At 39.9% G+C, this 18,791-nt stretch overlaps 1 protein-coding gene and 1 long non-coding RNA gene across 19 annotated transcripts in view; both read left to right on the top strand.

The window, feature by feature from the left end:
* BCLAF3 (BCLAF1 and THRAP3 family member 3) overlaps nucleotides 1-15,561 on the top strand; it is a 72,123-nt gene extending 56,562 nt beyond the window's left edge. For 15 of the 18 annotated variants that reach the window (XM_077989632.1, XM_077989628.1, XM_077989624.1 and 12 more), the window contains 2 exons: nucleotides 104-259; nucleotides 14,480-15,561. In XM_077989632.1, the coding sequence (XP_077845758.1) occupies nucleotides 104-259; nucleotides 14,480-14,509 (186 nt within the window). In that variant the 3' untranslated portion in view covers nucleotides 14,510-15,561. The remainder of the gene's footprint in view (nucleotides 1-103; nucleotides 260-14,479) is intronic. The other 3 variants (XM_077989635.1, XM_077989634.1, XM_077989630.1) reach the window with 1 other exon arrangement.
* A 1,721-nt stretch (nucleotides 15,562-17,282) lies between these two features.
* Nucleotides 17,283-18,565, top strand: LOC144338838 (uncharacterized). The gene is made up of 2 exons (XR_013413223.1): nucleotides 17,283-17,453; nucleotides 17,536-18,565. It is a non-coding gene; the product is annotated as an uncharacterized LOC144338838 (long non-coding RNA).
* Nucleotides 18,566-18,791: the final 226 nt, after the last annotated feature.

The raw sequence follows: 18,791 nt of genomic DNA, 5'->3' as shown, positions 1-18,791 counted from the left end.
ACAGGCGTGAGCTACCACACCCAGCCACCCACTCATCTGTTTACTAATAAAGTAGACTTGGAAGGTGTAGTTTTAACATTTAATTCCTTTTTTTCCTTCACAGAGCAACTTTAGAGGTGGCAGATGCCAGCCTAATTATAAATCAGGCCTGGTACAGAAGAGCTTGTACATTCAGGCTAAGTATCAGCGTTTACGGTTCACTGGCCCAAGGGGATTTATCACTCATAAATTCAGAGAAAGATTAATGAGAAAAAAGAAGGTTAGTTGAATTATAATGATTTAAAAATGTTTAGTGATATTTAAACTCCTAAATTATCTATGTTCATTAGATAAATTGGTTTTTCATTTAATTTTAAGAAACAACCTGGGTTTTTAAATGTTCTTGTCGCATGATAGTTGAATAAGAACCTCAGGGAGGTAATGGTAATACAGTTGTGAGACTGCGTAACCTTAAAATGCTTTTAGGCATTATGCCTCAAATATTTTGCATATGTTAGCTGTTTGAACTTTTGACTTTAGAATTTCTGTTGTATGGTTAATCTTTGAAATGGAAACTTAGGTAAAGGCTTTTAATTGATGTATTTTAGTCTTACACAATTATCTGAGTGAATTATCTGAGTGCCAAAAAAATTTTGAATATATACAAAGGGTGCTTAATTGCAAAATACACTAACTCTTTCTTTTCCCCATTCATGTATTTTTTTGTTGTGGTAAAATATGTATAATACAGAATTTGCCATTTTAACCATTTTTAAGTAGCATTAAATACATACAGTTCAGTGACTCTAATTTCATTCAGAGTGCTATGCAATCATCACCATTATATGCTCTTTTTCAATATATGTTTTTAATCGACAAGTAAAAATTACATCTATTTATGGTGTTCAACATGATGTTTTGATACATGTATACATTATGGAATGGCTAAATCAAGCAAATACCCATTACTTCACATACTTATTTTTTTGTGTTGAGAACACTTAAAATATACTCTCTTAGCAATTTTCAAGTGTACAATATATTGTAATTAACTGTAGTCACCATGTTGTATAATACATCTTTTGAATGTATTCCTTCTGCGTAACTGAAATTTTGTGTTGATGCTTTGACCAACTTCTTCCCAATCCCTCCAGCCTCTGGTAACCACAATTTTGCTCTGTTTCTATGAGTTTGACTTTTTTTTTTTTTTGATTCCACATATAGGTGAGATTATATGGTATTTATGTACCTGGCTTATTTCACTTAACATAGTATCCTTCAGATTAATCCATGTTGTCATAAATGACAGGATTTCCTTCTTTTTAAGGCTGACTGGTATTCCATTGTATATATATACATTTTCTTTATCCATTCAGCCATTGATAGATACTGAGGTTGATTCCATTATGCTAATGCTTCATGTGTTTATTCCTAACTCCCCAAACTTGTTAATAACTCTTCTTTAAATTTTTTAAGTTTTTACTTTTTGGGACAGAGTTTTGCTCTTACTCCCAGGCTGGAGTGCAATGGCACGATCTCAGCTCAGTGCAACCTCCGCCTCCTGGGTTCAAGTGATTCTCCTGCCTCAGCCTCCCAAGTAGCTGCAATTACAGGCGCCTGCCACTATGCCTGGCTAATTTTTGTATTTTTATTAGAGACAGGGTTTGTCCATGTTGGCCAGGCTGGTCTCGAGCTGCTGACCTCAGGTGATCCACCCTCCTCGGCCTCCCAAAGTGCTGGGATAGGCCGATAACTCTTTTTTTTTTTTTTTTAATTTATTTTATTTTTTATTATTATTATACTTTAAGTTCTAGGGTACATGTGCATAACGTGCAGGTTTGTTACATATGTATACTTGTGCCATGTTGCTGTGCTGCACCCATCAACTCGTCAGCACCCATCAATAAAAAGTTTCTTTACTTGGTAATTGGAATTGCATACTCTTTTAGTTGTGGATTGATTTTCTTTGAATGAACCATGTTAATATTTGAAAAATCAGCATAAGGCCAGGAGTGGTGGTTCACACCTGTAGTCCCAGCACTTTGGGGGGCCGAGGAGAGAGGATCGCTTGAGCCCAGGAGTTGGAGACCAGCCTGGGCAATATAGCAAGACCCTACCTCTAGAAAAAAAAAAAAGATAAATAAACTGGGCATGGTGGTATGTGCCTGTAGTCCCAGCTACTTGGAAGGCCGAGGTGGAAGGACCACTTGAGCCTAGGAGGTCAGGGCTGCAGTGAGCTGTGATCACACCATTGTACTCCAGCCTGGGTGTAAAAGAAAAAAAAAGCAGGGGGGCGAGAGAGAGAGAGAGAGAGAGAGGAGAGAGGAGAGAGAGAGAGAGAATGCAGCATAAATATGCCATAAAATTAACTTCTACAAAATAATTATATTTTAAATGAGAATTGCTGGGCATACTGGTACATGCCTGTAGTCCCAGCGACTTGGGAGGCTGAGACGGAAGGATACCTCGAGCCCAGGAGTTCAATGCCAGCCTGGGCAACATAGCAAGACCCCCAACTTTAAAAAAAAAGAACAGGAAGAGAAAAAAGGAGATGAGAACAGTAGCATTATATCAGTAAGTGAGGCATGTTTGTCAATTCATAGGCTCATTTTTGCTCATGATTTGAGGCTAATATTTTCTTCTGAGAAATGTATGTATCTCTGGTATTGCTATTGAATAGCCCAACTGTGGTTTTATAACTTATAATCATAAATGTGTTCTTAAATACTTACACTTATGAAGCCTTTACACTGAGCTTGCTTAATGATTTTAGTATATCTTAACACTTTTCAAAAGATGAATGAGTAGAATGAAGTTGGCAACTTATTTTTTTATGTTTTAGAGTTAAATAGAATATCTTATGTTACACACATACACCCCCAGTTTTAACTGAGTACCTTAGAAGATTTCTAATTTCACCATGTATGTCACTCATGGTTTTAGGAAAGCCATCTCTTTATTTATTTATTTTTGAGATGGAGTTTCACTCTTGTTGCCCAGGCTGGAGTACAATGGCACCATCTCAGTTCACTGCAACCTCTGCCTCCTGGGTTCCAGTGATTCTCCTGCCTCAGCCTCTTGAATAGCTGGGATTACAGGCGCCTGCCACCACGCCCAGCTAATTTTTGTATTTTTAGTAGAGACAGGGTTTCACCATATTGGCCAGGCTGGTCTCGAACCCCTGACCTCATGTGATCCACCTGCCTCGACCTCCCAAAGTGCTGGCATTACAGACATGAGCCACTGCGCCCAGCCCCATCTCTTTTTTTTTTTTTTTTTTTTTTTTTTTTTTGAGACGGAGTCTTGCTCTGTCGCCCAGGCTGGAGTGCAGTGGCCGAATCTCAGCTCACTGCAAGCTCCGCCTCCCGGGTTTATGCCATTCTCCTGCCTCAGCCTCCCCAGTAGCTGGGACTACAGGTGCCCGCCACCACGCCCGGCTAGTTTTTTGTATTTTTTAGTAGAGATGGGGTTTCGCTGTGTTAGCCAGGATGGTCTCAATCTCCTGACCTCGTGATCCACCTGTCTCGGCCTCCCAAAGTGCTAGGATTACAGGCTTGAGCCACCGCGCCCAGCCCCCATCTCTTTTTTTAAAGTGTCGATGGAATCATTTTCCTATCTCGTATATCTCCCCACCGTCACGCTGTGCCAGGGCTTAGGTAGAGATGCTGCTTCTCTTCCTGCCTTGTGTGGCAAGTTTCTTTGCAGCAGACCTTTCAGATATTTGTCCCCAGTCACAGATGGCAGCCTGACTGTTTTCAGGGGAGCTAGTCATTGATTCTCACTCAAGGAAAATGACTGCGGCAGGCCTTCTCTTCAGTTTCAAGGTTGGGTGTCTGGTACATGGTGACTGTTTGTTTTCTTTTAGCTCTGTGCTAAACTTGGAGTTTTAGCTTGATTCTAGTTTTGCTCCATCTTTTTCAGTGACTTGGGGCTGCTGAGTGCTTACCTGACTCCTGGCTTCAGCTTATCGTTTCTATATATCATGAATCTTGCTCCATTTTGTTATGCTTTTCTTTGCCTCAGTTTGCCCAATTCCTGCTGACCACCCCATTCTTCCAGGCTACATTGCTCACCAGCCCCGCTTCACAGCAAATAGAAATCAGAAATCAGGCCTTCATCACAGGACATAAGAAGTATATCCTAGAAGAAGCTACAGGCTCCTACAGGTTTCCAATCTTTAGGCCTAGGCTGTTTGTATCATCTAAAATGTAGCAGTTATAGTTAGGGTTCAGCGCTGGTCACAGCCTAACCTTCCTGTTGCCCTTCACTGCCGTCTGGCTGCATTAGCAGTGTCTCAACACACTGAATTTTTTTTTAAATTAGTATCTACTATTCTTTCAGTGTCTACTACCTGTTTTTCTTAAGCCCACCCTTCTGGATACTGCTTCATATATCTTTCTATTGCAGCCACTTTGACATGGAGTTTTCCAATCTGGCTACTGTCAGTGCCTGCAAGCAAGCCAGAGCCAGAATTTTTATAGATTTGTGTTTGAATAAAGCCCGGCTCTACGAGTACAGCATCAACTCAGTTACCTTACTATTAACACCCTACTCAACAGCTGGGCTCCATCTCCTAACCTTTAGAGAAAGGAATGAGGCATTGAAGCTGTTCTGTTTGTGCCAGGGTCTGAAGTAAGATATGTGAGACTAACTTGGCCTTTCAGCTGTCCGAGTAGTATTGTGTACTCTGAAATCCCATTCCATGTGTATAAACTGATGGCTTAGACCTATTAGTCCATTTTATCTGAGGCCTTTGTGCCCTCAAAAAAAGAATGAAGGCCTGGAGACTCTGGTTTCTTCCAGTGTTGCTTTCCCTTTCCTTAAATTAGGGACATTTTTGCTCAAGTAGGGTTCCTGGGTGTGAGGTACCATTTATATGACTCTTCATCCCAAGCTTTAGCATCAGAGGGAACTTTGAAGGTTCTTCCTTAGAGGGAAATCTTAGTCTGAGCAGCATCTCTGCACTGCCTTGGCTTTTTGCCCCGCTAGAAAGTTCATTCTTTTGGCAGTTATTAGACCACCACCTAGACTCATTAAGGATGCATCATTAATTAATCTAAGTGCCCTGGAACCTTCTTGAGTCTGAAATTGGATGTGAACCTACTTATTCCCATATACCTTAAAGTCCACCAGGAAGATTTAGACAGATCTTGCCTGGACTCCTCACTCCCCTGCCATATTGAAATGCTTGGGTGATCACTCATGGCTGGGAGGTCTTGCATTTCCTCATCTGTAGTAAAGTCTGGTGATTGTGCCATCCTATGCCATGCACTTCCTATCTCCAACAAAAAGCAGCTTTGGGGAGTGGTGGTGGTGGTGGGGATCATAGATGTGCTCCTAATACATCTTCTGCTTCCACTTACCAGAATGATGGTGGCTTCCCTAAACTGCATTGCTCTCCAGCTGCCTACAAAGTAGTCAGATTCCCAAGCAGTAGTAGATAAGTACAGAACGGAAATTCTTCCTCATTCATCATGTACTTGTCATATTCCATTGTGGCACCCTAAGTCCCTTTTACTGTGTTTACTTTCTCTTGGATTCTGTGCTTGGGCTGGAAGATGAAGGGGTGGGAGGAATGTCTATTACTACCTGGAATAAGGCTTGTCTTTAATCCACTAGCATTCAGAAGTACACCCAGGAAGCATCCTCTGCTCATCGTAGGAAGTTTTCAGAAACTCTTGAGAGTCTGATTATATACTAGATTGGAACAAAGAAGCTAGTAAGAATTAATGAAGTCACCTCTGGGAACATTGCCTCTGAAAAACTGTAAGTAATAGTGCATTTGGTCAGGAAGGCAAGGAGTTCCAAGGCAGTGGAGATCCAAGGAGCATTCTCCAGCAGCCCTCAGGTGCTGCGGTGCTTACCAGAGCTCTGCCCATGGATAGGAAAGGAAGAGAGAAGAAGGCATAATGACAGTGCAGGAAGGAAGTTAGAGACTGGAATTCGTGGTTTTGGGGGTTGAAAGAAACCTTGAAAGTCACGGAGTATGAAGATAGAACAGGAACCAAGATCAGCTGAATCAACAGAAATCTAGTATACACTTACCAGGTCCTTGAGCTGAAGTGTGCCAGGGTGCAAAGGAAGTGTTGTATAAGGGCATCATCGCTTTCAAGCGCTTAGGATCTGGAGTCTTCAGTTTCACTACCTACCTCTCTGCCTTCTCTGTCTTATTTGGTTTCGTCTTCCTCCGTGCATTCCTTTAAAATATAAGCATTTCCTAGTGTGATGTGATATTATTCTCTTTTCTTAATCCTCCTTCTTGTCTTGATTGCCCTTACCTCCTCCCAAGATTTCAGCCATCAGACATCTGTTGATGTCTTCAACCCTGACTACTATACAGACCTCCAGATTGTCAGCTGCCTCCCAGACACCCTCACATGGATGTCCTAAAAGCACCTCAAATTTAGCATGTTTAAAACCAAACTTGCAGCTGGGCGTGGTGGCTCACACCTGTAATCCCAGCACTTTGGGAGGCTGAGGTAGGCGGATCACCTGAGCTCAGGAGTTCGAGGCCAGCCTGGCCAACATGGTGAAACCCCATCTCTACTAAAAAAATACAAAAACTTAGCCGGGCGTGGTGGTGCACACTTGTAATCCCAGCTGCTCAGGAGGCTGAGGCATGAGATTTACTTGAACCCAGGAGGTGAAGGTAGCAGTGAGACAAGATCACATCACAGGACTCCAGCCTGGGTGACAGAGTGAGACTCTGTCTCAAAAAAAAAAAAAAAAAATCAAACTTGCACTGAAACATGCTGCAGCATGAAAGACTCTTAAAAATATGATGCTAAGTGACAGAAGCCAGACACAAAAGACCATATATTGTATGATTCAATTTATATGAAATGTCCAAAATGGGCAAATCTATAGGGACAGAAAGTAAATTAGTGGTTGCCAGCGACTCAGGGGTGAGGGGAAAATTGAGAGCAGGTATGGGTTATTGCTAATGGGTATGGGATTTCTTTTTAGGGTAAGAAAAATACTCTAAAGCTGATTGTGGTGATTGATGGTTGCACAACTCTGTGAATATACTAAAAGGCTACTGAATTATACACTTGAAATGGGTGAACTGTATAGTCTATGGATTACATCTCAGTAAAGCTGTTAAAAATTGTATCAGACTTGCTGTCCTCCCCCAACCACTCATTTTCCCTCAGGTCCCCTAGCGCTCGAAGCTAGCCAAGCCAAGCTAGGAACATGTCCTACTAATTCTCCCAGTTCTCCTTCCAACTTTAATGGTTTCAAGTCTTCTCATTTCCATCACTCATTCATTACTCCATTTGATTCATCCATTTTAATGGCTGCATATTATTCCACTCTATGGATGTATTAATTATTTATTTCGGTGCTCTTCAACCTTTTTGCTCCATACTCTAAAGTTTTGAAAAGTTATCTACCTTCTTGCACGTTTGTAGGTTATCTAATATTTTGATCATAAATTATTGTATAGGATACAATTTATGGCATGTTATAAACACTGACAGTCTTAAAACTGTTACATTATATTTTTAAATTTCTTTGGAGGAACCTACATACCACAGGAATTCGATAACTAATACTATCAATTTTTTTTTTAAATACACAAATTCTTTTAACAGTGAGAAATCTTACATTGTTCCTTTTTTGCCTTGAATTTGGACTTCATTCCACTTCCTCCATATAATTTTTTTTTTTTTTTTTTGAGATAGGGTCTCACCCTGTCACCCAGGCTGGAATGCAGTGGCACAATCTCGGCTCACTGCAACCTCCACCTCCTGGTTTCAAGTGATTCTCCTGCTTCAGCCTCCCAAGTAGCTAGGACTACAGGCACGTGCCACAATGCCTGGCTAAGTTTTTATATCTTTTGGTAGAGATGGGGTTTCACCATGTTGGCCAGGCTGGTCTCGAACCCCTGACCTCTAGTGATCTGCCCGCCTCGGCCTCCCAAAGTGCTGGGATTACAGGCATGAGCTGCTGCGCCTGGCCCCTCCATAGAATTTTATCTTTAAAAGTATTTTGTTGATCACCAAATCTATTTCGTGCGTAATGTTATTAGATTTCTGTGACTATTAAGTGTTAAATATTTCCTCTGGATTGAATTAATATTACAGTTGATCAAAATGCCATAAATATATTATAAGTTTTGTTCAGTATTGATGAAACAAAAGAAATTTTATTGCAAATGCATTTTTTCAATTAGTTTATGTATTCATAGATACTGTTGCTAGTAGAATAATAGAGTATTCAAGTATTCTATTTTTTTAATAGATATAAGTGCTGAGAAGCCCTATTTATATGATTATATAGATGGGAATTAAGGAACTTCTATTTGTAGGAATGCCACTCAGTTCTTTGGACTCACTCTGAATTTTAGGCCAAACAAATCACGTACTGATCTATCATCAAAAAGTATTTTGAATGTTCTATCACTGATAGCTTGATTTTGTCATCCTTCAATTTTATTAAACAAAGGGCAAAGAATTGAGAACCATCTGACTTGCAGAAGTATGCTATTTATTGCTAGTTGTTAATGTTGGTTCCCTTTCTTGACACCAAACCAGTGTTTCAAATTACCCCTTTCCTGGAGGTCTGCAGGTGATACACAATACTAAGATTCAAAGTGAGAAGAAGGTGTATCTTTCTCATGTAAGGTGGGAGGTGAGGAACTAGCCTTAACCAATTGCGCAGGCAGGATAATTTTAGAATGTGAACATTGGGAATTTAATGATCTAGAAATTAATTCTCTAAAACTATCTGTACTCACATACTCCTTGAAAAGTCTTCATATACTCCTAAGGGTACACATACCCCAGTTGAACCTTTGCCGACTTACTTAACCAAGCCTCTAGTGATGACTTTGGGATAGCTTCCAGGTTTCTGTTATTTTCAGTAATACCACCTGGTCACATGGACATTTTGGTACCTTTCCATATTGCCCCTTTTACTGATTTATGGTTTCACCAGCAGTACGTGAAAGGCCTGTTTACCTACACCCTAGTTGGCACTATACATGATCAGTCTTTGTTTTCAGTTGTCAGGCTAATAACAGAAAGTAGTTCTCATTTGCCTTTCTTTGATTATTACTGGCGCAAGCATCTTTTTTATGTGTCCATTGGCCACTTGTATTTCTTTCCTCCGTTTCCTGATTTCTATACTTTGTCAGTACTTTGGGGGTGGTACTTTTTCTTATTGATTTGTAAGAGCTCTTGATCTACTGAGGGTATTAACCTGTCATACATTTTGCTGGTGTTTGTCAGCTGTTTATACTGGATTTTATATTACAGAACTTTTAGATGTTCATGAATCTGTCCAGTTTGTCCCATATGGCTTCTAGATTTCATCTCATGCTTATGCTTATAAAAATTCTTTACTGATTTATAAAATTTATAAAAATTCTTTCCTTTAAGTGGTTTATGGTTAACTTTTTTTTTTTTTTTTTTTTTTTTTTTTTTTTTTTTTTTTTTGGAGACTGAGTCTCGCTTTTGTCCCCAGGCTGGAGTGCAATGGTGTGATCTTGGCTCACTGCAACCTCTACCTCCCGGGTTCAAGCGATTCTCCTGCCTCAGCCTCCAGAGTAGCTGGATTACAGGTGTGCGCCACCATGCCCGGCTAATTTTTGTATTTTTAGCAGAGACGGGGTTTCACCGTGTTGGCCAGGCTGGTCTCAAACTCCTGACCTCAGGTGATCCGCCCGCCTCGGCCTCGCAAAGTGCTAGGATTACAGGTGTGAGCCACCATGCCCGGCCTATAGTTAACTTTTAAACAAATTAATATTTAATCCATTTAGAATTTATTATTCATTTTATTATTTTTATTTTTTATTTTTTATTTCAAGATGGAGTTTCGCTCTGTTGCCCAGGCTGGAGTGCAATGGTGTGATCTCGGCTCACTGCAACCTCCACCTCCCGGGTTCAAGTGATTCTCCTGCCTCAGCCTCCCGAGTAGCTGGGATTACAGACACCCACTACCATGCCCAGCTAATTTTTTTATTTTTAGTAGAGATGGGGTTTCACCATATTGGCCAGGCTGATCTCGAACTCCTGACCTCAGGTGATCTGCCTGTCTTGACCTCCCAAAGTGCTGGGATTTATTAGGCATGAGCTACCATGCCTGGCCTATTTTTTATTTTTTTGAGACGGTGTCTCACTCTGGCGTCCAGGCTGGAGTGCAGTGGCATGATCTCAGCTCACTGCAGCCTCTGCCTCCCGGGTTCATGCGATCCTCCTATTTCAGCCTCCCGAGTAGCTGGGACTACAGGTATGTGCCACCCTCCTGGCTAATTTTTGTATTTTTGGTGGAGACAGGGTTTCACCATGTTGACCAGGCTGGTCTTGAACTCCTGACGTCAAGTGATCTGCCTGTCTTGGCCTCTGGAATTTATTTTATTTTTATGATATACTGTAAAATCAGGATCTAACTTTTTTCCCCAATAAATAGTTTTTTAAAACTGTTTATTGAAAATTTGTCCTTTCCCTGCTAATTGAAAATGCTGCTTTTACTATATTCTTCATTCTTACGTATCCCCGATCTGTTTTTGGAAGCTTTGGAGTCTTTTAGCTTATTTCCTTGCTTCTTGTGATATTCTTATTTAGTCTCTTCAATCACAGTCATTGTCCTGAAACACAGATCGTATCATACCCCTCTTGCACAAACACCTTCCAAGTATTTTATTGCCTGCAAGAAAAGAGACCAAACTTGTTAGCCAGGTCTAACTCTAAGCTGTCTTACTAGCTGCATTTCCCCATGGACTCTCTGCTTTTTGGAGCATACTGTATTTTCATGTATTTGTACTGAAATACTGTTTTTTTTCCTACTGTTCTCTTAGCTAGAAATAGCCTCCTGAGTCCCATTCTTTTCTTATTAAACCCTACTTTCCTTTTAAGACCCACTGTAAAGCATATCAAAGCCCCCACTTTAACTTGTGTTTCATTTAGTCTCTAATTAGTGTCATTTGCCTTCCTATTTCCCCAAATAGATTATCAAATTCTTGAGGGTGTCTCGTTAAGCTTTTTATTTTTTAAATTTTATTTATGTATTTATTTTTAGGCAGGGTCTCACTCTGTCGCCCAGGCTGGAGTGCAATGGTGTGATCACAGCTCACTGCAGCCTCCACCTCCCGGGCTTAAGTGATCCTCCCACATCAGCCTCCCAAGTAGCTGTGACTGCAGATGTGTGCCGCCACACCCGGCTAATTTTTGTATTTTCTTGTAGATACGCGGTCTTGCCATGTTGGCCAGGCTGGTCTCGAACTCCTGGGCGCAAGCGATCCACCTGCCTCGGCCTCCCAAAGTGCTGGGATTACAGGTGTGAGCCACTGCACCTGGCCTCATTAGTCTTTTATCTTACCTTATTACCTTTCATATAGTCAATCTTCAGATAATGCTTATTGAATAGAGTTGAATTTATTCATACACACACATACACATCCATCCATATGCTCTAAACTGTTAGTGAACAAAAGCCATTGTGTCAGGGGTCCCTAAGACCACCCCCAGGTTTTGCTAGGACTCAGACAACTTAGCATATAGTCATTCTCATGAAAGAATACAGAGCAAAGTCAGCAAAAGAAAAAGGCATATAGGGCGAAGTCCAGAGGAAACTAGGCGCAAGTTTCCAAGGATTCTCTCCCAGTGGAGTTACACAGAACATACTTAATTTCCTCATCAACGAGTTGTGACAACACATGTGATACATTATCAGCCTGGGAAGTTTGCTAGAGACTCAGTACCGAGAGTTTCTTCTGGGGGCTGATCACGTAGGCATCACCTGCCAAGCACATACCCAAATTCCAGACTGCCAGGAGGAAAGCAAGTGCTCAGCATAAACCATATTATTTACACAAACAGTTTCAGCACCCATCAGTTAATGGTGGGAACCCTTTTGAAATCTAAATTACCAGATGCTGGCCAAGGGCCATTCTGTAAGCAGGCCTTTCCAAAGATAGCAGTCAGATCTGCTCTGTTAACCGTTTTCTGCACAACCTTTTTTTTTTGGTGGGGAGGGTCGGAGTCTCACTCTGTCACCCAGGCTGCAGTGCAGTGGTGCCATCTCAGCTCACTGCAACCTCCGCCTCCCAGGCTCAAGCGATTCTCTTCTCCTGTCTCAGCCTCCTGAGTAGCTGGAATTACAGGTGTGCGCCACTACAGCCAGCTAATTTTTGTATTTTTAGTAGAAGTACATGGTTTCATCATGTTGTCCAGGCTGGTCTCAAACTCCTGGCCTCAAGTGATCCGCCCACCTCAGCCTCCCAAAGTGCGGAGATTACAGGTGTGAGCCACCACGCCTGGCCAACACAACCATATTTTTGTTTTTGTTTTTGAGATGGAGTTTCACTCTTATTGCCCAGGCTGGAGTGCAATGGCACGATCTCGGCTCACTGCAACCTCCACCTCCCAGGTTCAAGCGATTCTCCTGCCTCGGCCTCCCGAGTAGCTGGGATTATAGACATCCACTACCATGCTCAGCTAATTTTTTTGTATTTTTAGTAGAGACAGGGTTTCACCATGTTGGCCAGGCTGGTCGCAAACAATCATATTTTTGAAGAACTTAATTTCACAGATGGTTAATGCCTAAAGGGAAGAGAAAATCAGTATGGTAGGAATGATCAGGAGATACATGCTAAGTACTTTCATTGATACACTCTTCTCAGAGGAGATGGATTATAAGCTGAGGCCTGGAGAAGAGCAAGACATAGAAAGGGCTAAAGCCAAAGACCCATGTTTGGCAGTAGGTTGTGAGGTTGGGGAGAAATGGAGGTGTGCAAATTATAGGGGGCCCCTAAAGCTGGGCAGGATATTTACCGTTTGATGTAGTGGCACTAGGACATCTTCCTAGACTGGGGAGAAACTGGTACTTTAGGATGGCTACATAGTTAGCAGTGGGTGGGGAAGTTCTGGGGAGAAGAGATGAGGTGCAGGAAGACCAACAAGGGAACATGTGCAGTGACCCAGATGAAAACCTAGATAAGAAGTGCTCATATATCTAGTTCAGCATTCTGCTTAAAAATGGGCTTTTATGGCCAGGTGCAGTGGCTCACACCTGTAATCCCAGCATTTTGGGAGGTTGTGGTGGGTGGATCACTTGAGGCCAGGATTCAAGACCAGCCTGGGCAACATGGTAAAACCCTGTCCCTACAAAAAATACAAAAATTAGCTGGGTGTGGTAGCATGTGCCTGTAGTCCCAGCTACTCAGGAGGCTGACGCAGGAGAATCACTTGAACCCAGGAGGCGGAGGTTGCAGTGAGCCAAGATCGCACCACTGCACTCCAGCCTGGGCAACAGATGGAGACTCCATCGCAAAAAAAAAAAAAAAAAAAAAAAAAAAAAACAGAGGTGGGGGACGCTTCTAAATCATTGGAAGGGTGGAGGGATCAAGTGGAGATAGGTTATGAAAGAAGCTATGTCAAGGGTGAATGTAACTCAAAATAATCTCACATTTAACAAGATATTTCAACTAAATTTTATTTTAGAATTATTGTAGTTAGAATTTCCTTTTAAAGTTGTAAGTAGGTAACATATTTTATTTGAAGATAAATTTATATGATTTTTATATTGTATAATGAGTAAAGAACTAGGATGCAATGAAGTCTACCTCTATTTAAAGGAATGATGTTGACAAATATATATGTGCATGTATTTTGAACATTTCATTAACCAAAATAGAAGAATAAGAATTTTCTATCAGCACTGTTTTTTGTTTGGAATTAAACATTTCCATACTAATATAAATGCCAAAAAATAAATCAACTTTTACATTTCTTTCAGTTTTAATAGTGTAAGATCCTAGTGAAAGGTAAGGATATGTATATTAATAAATTTTTATTTTTTAATGTCCCTGAAAAATGTGCCATTCTACCATGTTTGCTCCGTTATTACTTGCATGGTCTTACGTCCAGTTTGTGGTTGGTAATTGAATATTGTGTATAGTATCACAATATAGAATCCACGTTCATTATCCTCTAATCATAGTCTTATTATTCATGTAAATTCTTCTTCCTGTATTTATTGAAGCCTTATACCTTTTTATACTGTAGTTAACCATCCAAAAGCAAGAAGGTGTTTCTCCCTCTAATAACTTTCTCTGCAGTTATCAGTCAGTTAGAAGAGCCCATGTAGTTTTAGAATTAGAGATGTAGGATGGAAAAGATAAAATACTGATTTGAGATGTGCGTGTGCAATATCAGGCTCCATACTTGAGAGCCAAAGGTTTAAGAGTCTTGATTTTATGCCAGGGATGCCTTCACTGAAACTCACCCAAATAGCAGAATACTGTTTTCATCAATTTACTAATACAGGTGTTATCTAGCGCCATATGTTTTCTTTGTCCTATTGATTTATCATGTGATATTGCTTTGATGTGTTCTGTTGTTACTTTGCACCTTTGGGGTTCCACATACCTTTGTGGGAATCTCAGGGTGCAAGTAACACTGTATAAATGAAAATACTTTGAAAATTGCAGTGTAAACTAGCTCAGATGTTTGACACTTTGTTTGAAGTCTTTGTTTCTCTTGTTTTCTCTCAATAGGAATATACAGATGTTGCCACAGGAATCTAATCTGAAATCGTACAAATGGAAATGACACTACAGGAGAATGTTTGGGAGCATCTCTCTCTTTTTGTCAGGAGTTAGAAGTGACACTAAGGCACTAATACTGTAACTTCTTGATAAAATAACTTTATTTTTTAGTAGTGGAATGCTGCAACTTTTTTACACCTAACAATTGCTTTTAAATTACGGTATTCAATTTAAAAGTTGTATTAACTACAGTTTCCTTTGCAAAAAGTCTCAAAAGAATCACTTGACGGGCATTATTTGTTGATGCATTTTTCTCTGAGCATGGTTTCATAGAGAGAACTTCACCAAGTCATATTCAGACGTTTATATGTTGAAAGTTTTGCTTACGTAATAAAAACAAAAACAAGCATCTGAATTGTATAGTGTCTGTACATGAAAGAACTTTAAACAGTGGCCTTATGGTAGAAAATTTTATACCGGATTTTTCTTTTTCTGATGACATTTTGGCTTATAACTCAAAGTTTTCTTAAGTTTCTGAAGATCAAGGCCTATATAATTCATACATTTCATATTATAAGAAGGCAAGAGACAAGGTGCTTCAAATATTCCATCAGGTAGTTATGAGTGCACTGAATTTTTAGTAATATGTTCATTCAGTTTTTTCCCACAACTATTTGCTCTTTTCCAATTTCAAAATGCTATTGTGGAAAATATGTAAAGATTTTGTAATCTATAGTCCATCTTATTTTTCCCTCAGGGCAAGCTTGTGCATATCATATTTTTAAAGGCTTTTTAAAAATCTGACACACAAAATCTCATATTTGAAAATTGTACTTTACTACTACAGCATTACACATTTTGCAAGCACATCTTATAGAGTGTTTACTTTTAGTTCAGTTGATATGTAGTGCGTACCTACTATGTGTAAGAGCAAATGGATGGGATTTTAAATGAAATTTTTAGATCCCAATACCTTATTTCTTTCTGGTTTCTGTGTTCTGCTTAACAGTACATATACATTCCCAATTACATTTTTGTGAAATGTTTATTTGTAATAAAATAAAATGTTGTTGCTCTTTCTGCTTGAAGAAGTTACTTGCCAGTTTGTGAGAACATTATTTTAATGTTGTATGAGACTTATAGCCTTGGATAGCACCTGTTGATGTTTAAAGCCCTGTTCTGTGCTTACAAAGACAGAGCTTTCAAAATTAAAATGTGAAGGTTGATAAGAACTTGGTTTTTCATGACTGGATGTGAAGAATCTTAGTACATTCAGTTTTCTTTTCCATATCTTTAAAAGATAGGGCAGCCTTTTCCTTAAGTGAGTTCATGATAAGCGGGGCAGGTGCACTTGATTCATTGCTAAGCAGGTAATAAATTTAGGTAGATGGCCTGTCTTGTACTGTGTACAATCTCTGTAGGTCAGGTTTTCCAAACATATTTAGCATTCCATTTATGGTAAGAAAGAAATGCATGCACACAGGTAGTATGGCAACTTTATATTGTGTTAGGTACTTATAAAATCTGTCTTAAATTTTAAAATAATTGATTTCATTTACTCCCATATTCTAGGGGACAGTTATGAGCCTTGAATATTTAATCATTTGATTGACAACTATGTATTGCACAAATACTGTACTAAAATTACAGCAATGAACAAGAAGACAAGACACATGGACCCTACCTTTATGGTACAAAGAGTCTAATAGGAAAAATGGACATTAAACAGAAATATAACTTGGTAAATGGCCTTTATAGCTCAATTTTTATTTATTGTAACATATAAAGGTAAGATGGCCGATTTACTATTATTCATTCCACAACTGATTCCCTATTTGGATATTCTTTTGGCACTGTCTCAAAATGCAAAGCATGTTATCTGCAAAATACCTATGCAGAAAACATTGTGTGTGTAAGATCTAAAGCCTAAAAGGAAAAACCAACTTGATAATTTAGAGTATAAAATAAGGACAGGGACCATGTCTGTCTTGTCCACCATAGTATCCCCAGCACCCAGCTTCCTATTTGACATGTGGTAAGAGTTCATTAAATATTAGTTGAATAATGAATGAATAGGGAATAATAGAATATGTTTATTAGGAACTACATGTGTAATTTTCATATGGAGGTTGAACAAAAGGTTATCCATAGCATTTTTTATTGACTTGAAAGAATTTGAATTATTGAATGCATAAGACTTGAGAAAACAAGTTTTTTTTTTTTTTTTTTTTTAATAAGTCCCATACCATTGCCTCCTCCCCTTCCTCCCCTACGTGCTAGGCCCTTCGCTGGTACTGGGAAGACAAAGATAATAAGACACAGTCCCTGCTGTGAGGAAGCTCATGCACTACTAAAGAAGAGAATCACAAAAACAAAGAATCACAATGTAGAGTAAGTACTTTAGTGGACATATATACAAAAAGTTGAGAGAAAAGTTGGCATTTCTGGTTCAGCATCCCCTCTTCATGTTTTTTCCTATTGGTTTCACCAACCTCAGAAGGCACTATTCTTTTGGTGGTTTTGCTGGTTTTAAAAATTGATGCATTGGGGGAAACTGGGTAAATTGTACACGGGATCTCTCTGTATTAATTTCTTTTATAGCTGCATGTGAATCTAGAGTTATTTCAGTATAAATTTCAATTTGAAGAATTGCCCATAGTCTTATCACAGAGAACACTATTATAAATATTTTGGATGATACATTTTCATTTTTTTCTATTGGAAAAAAACTCGCTACATTTACGTATAACAGTTTATGTAGATGTATACTATGTACCACACTTTACCTAATAAATCCTACATTTTTGAATAGTTTTTTAAAAAAAAAAAACGATGGGGATACTTCCAGGCAGAAGCAAGAAAAGTAAAGCTGGATGAGAAACTCTTATCATCTTTATTACCCAGCAAATTCAATAACCACCAGGCACAAATTCACCAAGAACAACCAAGCAAGGAAGGAAGGAGAAGAAGCTGATGCAACAAGGTGTGGTATGACTTCATCCCTCACCCATCCCCATAAGTAGCACTGAGTAAAACAATGGAGATGACAAAAATCTTGGTAACAGTGGGCCCCAGTATGGACGAAGGCTCTGACGAGGCGACCAGGCCACGTGGAGGAGAGTCAAGGAAAACTCTTGGGACAACAAAGTCTTTGCTACCATCTCAGGACCTCAGCAGACGGGGTAAGATTCACCAGGACTAGGCATTTCCCAGGTCTCAGAGCAGCCTGGGAAAGCCAAATCCTGCAGAAGTCAGAGACACCTTTGACTGGGTCTAGTGAGTTCTGGTTCTGGACATTTAATGGGAACCTAGAAGAGAGGGGATACCCAGGTTCCCCAACAAAGTTCCATCAAATATGATGATTATGAGCTCTGAGTCCATTAAAATACAGAATGAATATTTAAGAACTGAGGAATCATAGATGTAGAATAGGATGTAAATGTTATAAATCTTGACAAAGAAGAATTAATGTACATTGACAAATTCAGACATGGAGGAGGTAAAGTGGGATAAAGACTAAGAACTAACCGTCTCATCATTCATGGCCAGGTGTCATGTCAAGTCATGTCTTAAGATTATAATATGGGGAAAAACTCTAGTGACCAACCTTAAGTTTTTCCACAATCTTTTTTTTTTTCTTGACCTTAATACAGTGGTTCTCAAAGTGTGGTCCCAGACCAGCAACATCAGCATCACCTGAGAACTTGTTAAAAATGCAGATTCTTGGCCCCACCCCAGACCTCCTGAATCAGAAACCCTGGGGGTGGGGCCAAGCAATCTGTGATTTAACAAGTCCTCCAGGGGATTCTGGCACATACTTGAGTTTGAGAAGCACTGGCTTACTTACTCCTTTTAGGAACCAATGAAGAAACATTTATCTGAAGTTCAGCAGCCCCTTCAATTTCATTCCTAATTTTTTTTCTATTGCATTCAAATAAAGTTAAATCTAAAACTTGTTAGATGGCCGGGCACGGTGGCTCATGCCTGTAATCCCAGCACTTTGGGAGGCCGAGGCGAATGGATCACTTGAGGTCAGGAGTTGGAGACCAGCCTGGCCAATATGGTGAAACCCCGTCTCTACTAAAAATACAAAAATTAGCCGGGCGCAGTAGCATGCGCCTGTAATCCCAGCTACTTGGGAGGCTGAGGCAGGAGAATCGCTTAAACCCGGGAGGCAAAGGTTGCAGTGAGCCGAGACCACGCCTTTGCACTCCAGCCTGGGCGACAGAGCGAGACTCCATCTCAAAAAAGAAAATAAATAAAACTTGTTAGTATAAAAAGTTTAGGGATTCCCACCATCAATCTTGTCTGTACATATGAG

The sequence above is a fragment of the Macaca mulatta genome, chromosome X (genome assembly GCF_049350105.2).
Source record: "Macaca mulatta isolate MMU2019108-1 chromosome X, T2T-MMU8v2.0, whole genome shotgun sequence".
In the NCBI taxonomy this organism is placed as follows: Eukaryota; Metazoa; Chordata; class Mammalia; order Primates; family Cercopithecidae; genus Macaca; species Macaca mulatta.
This window is presented reverse-complemented; position numbering and strand designations above follow the sequence as displayed.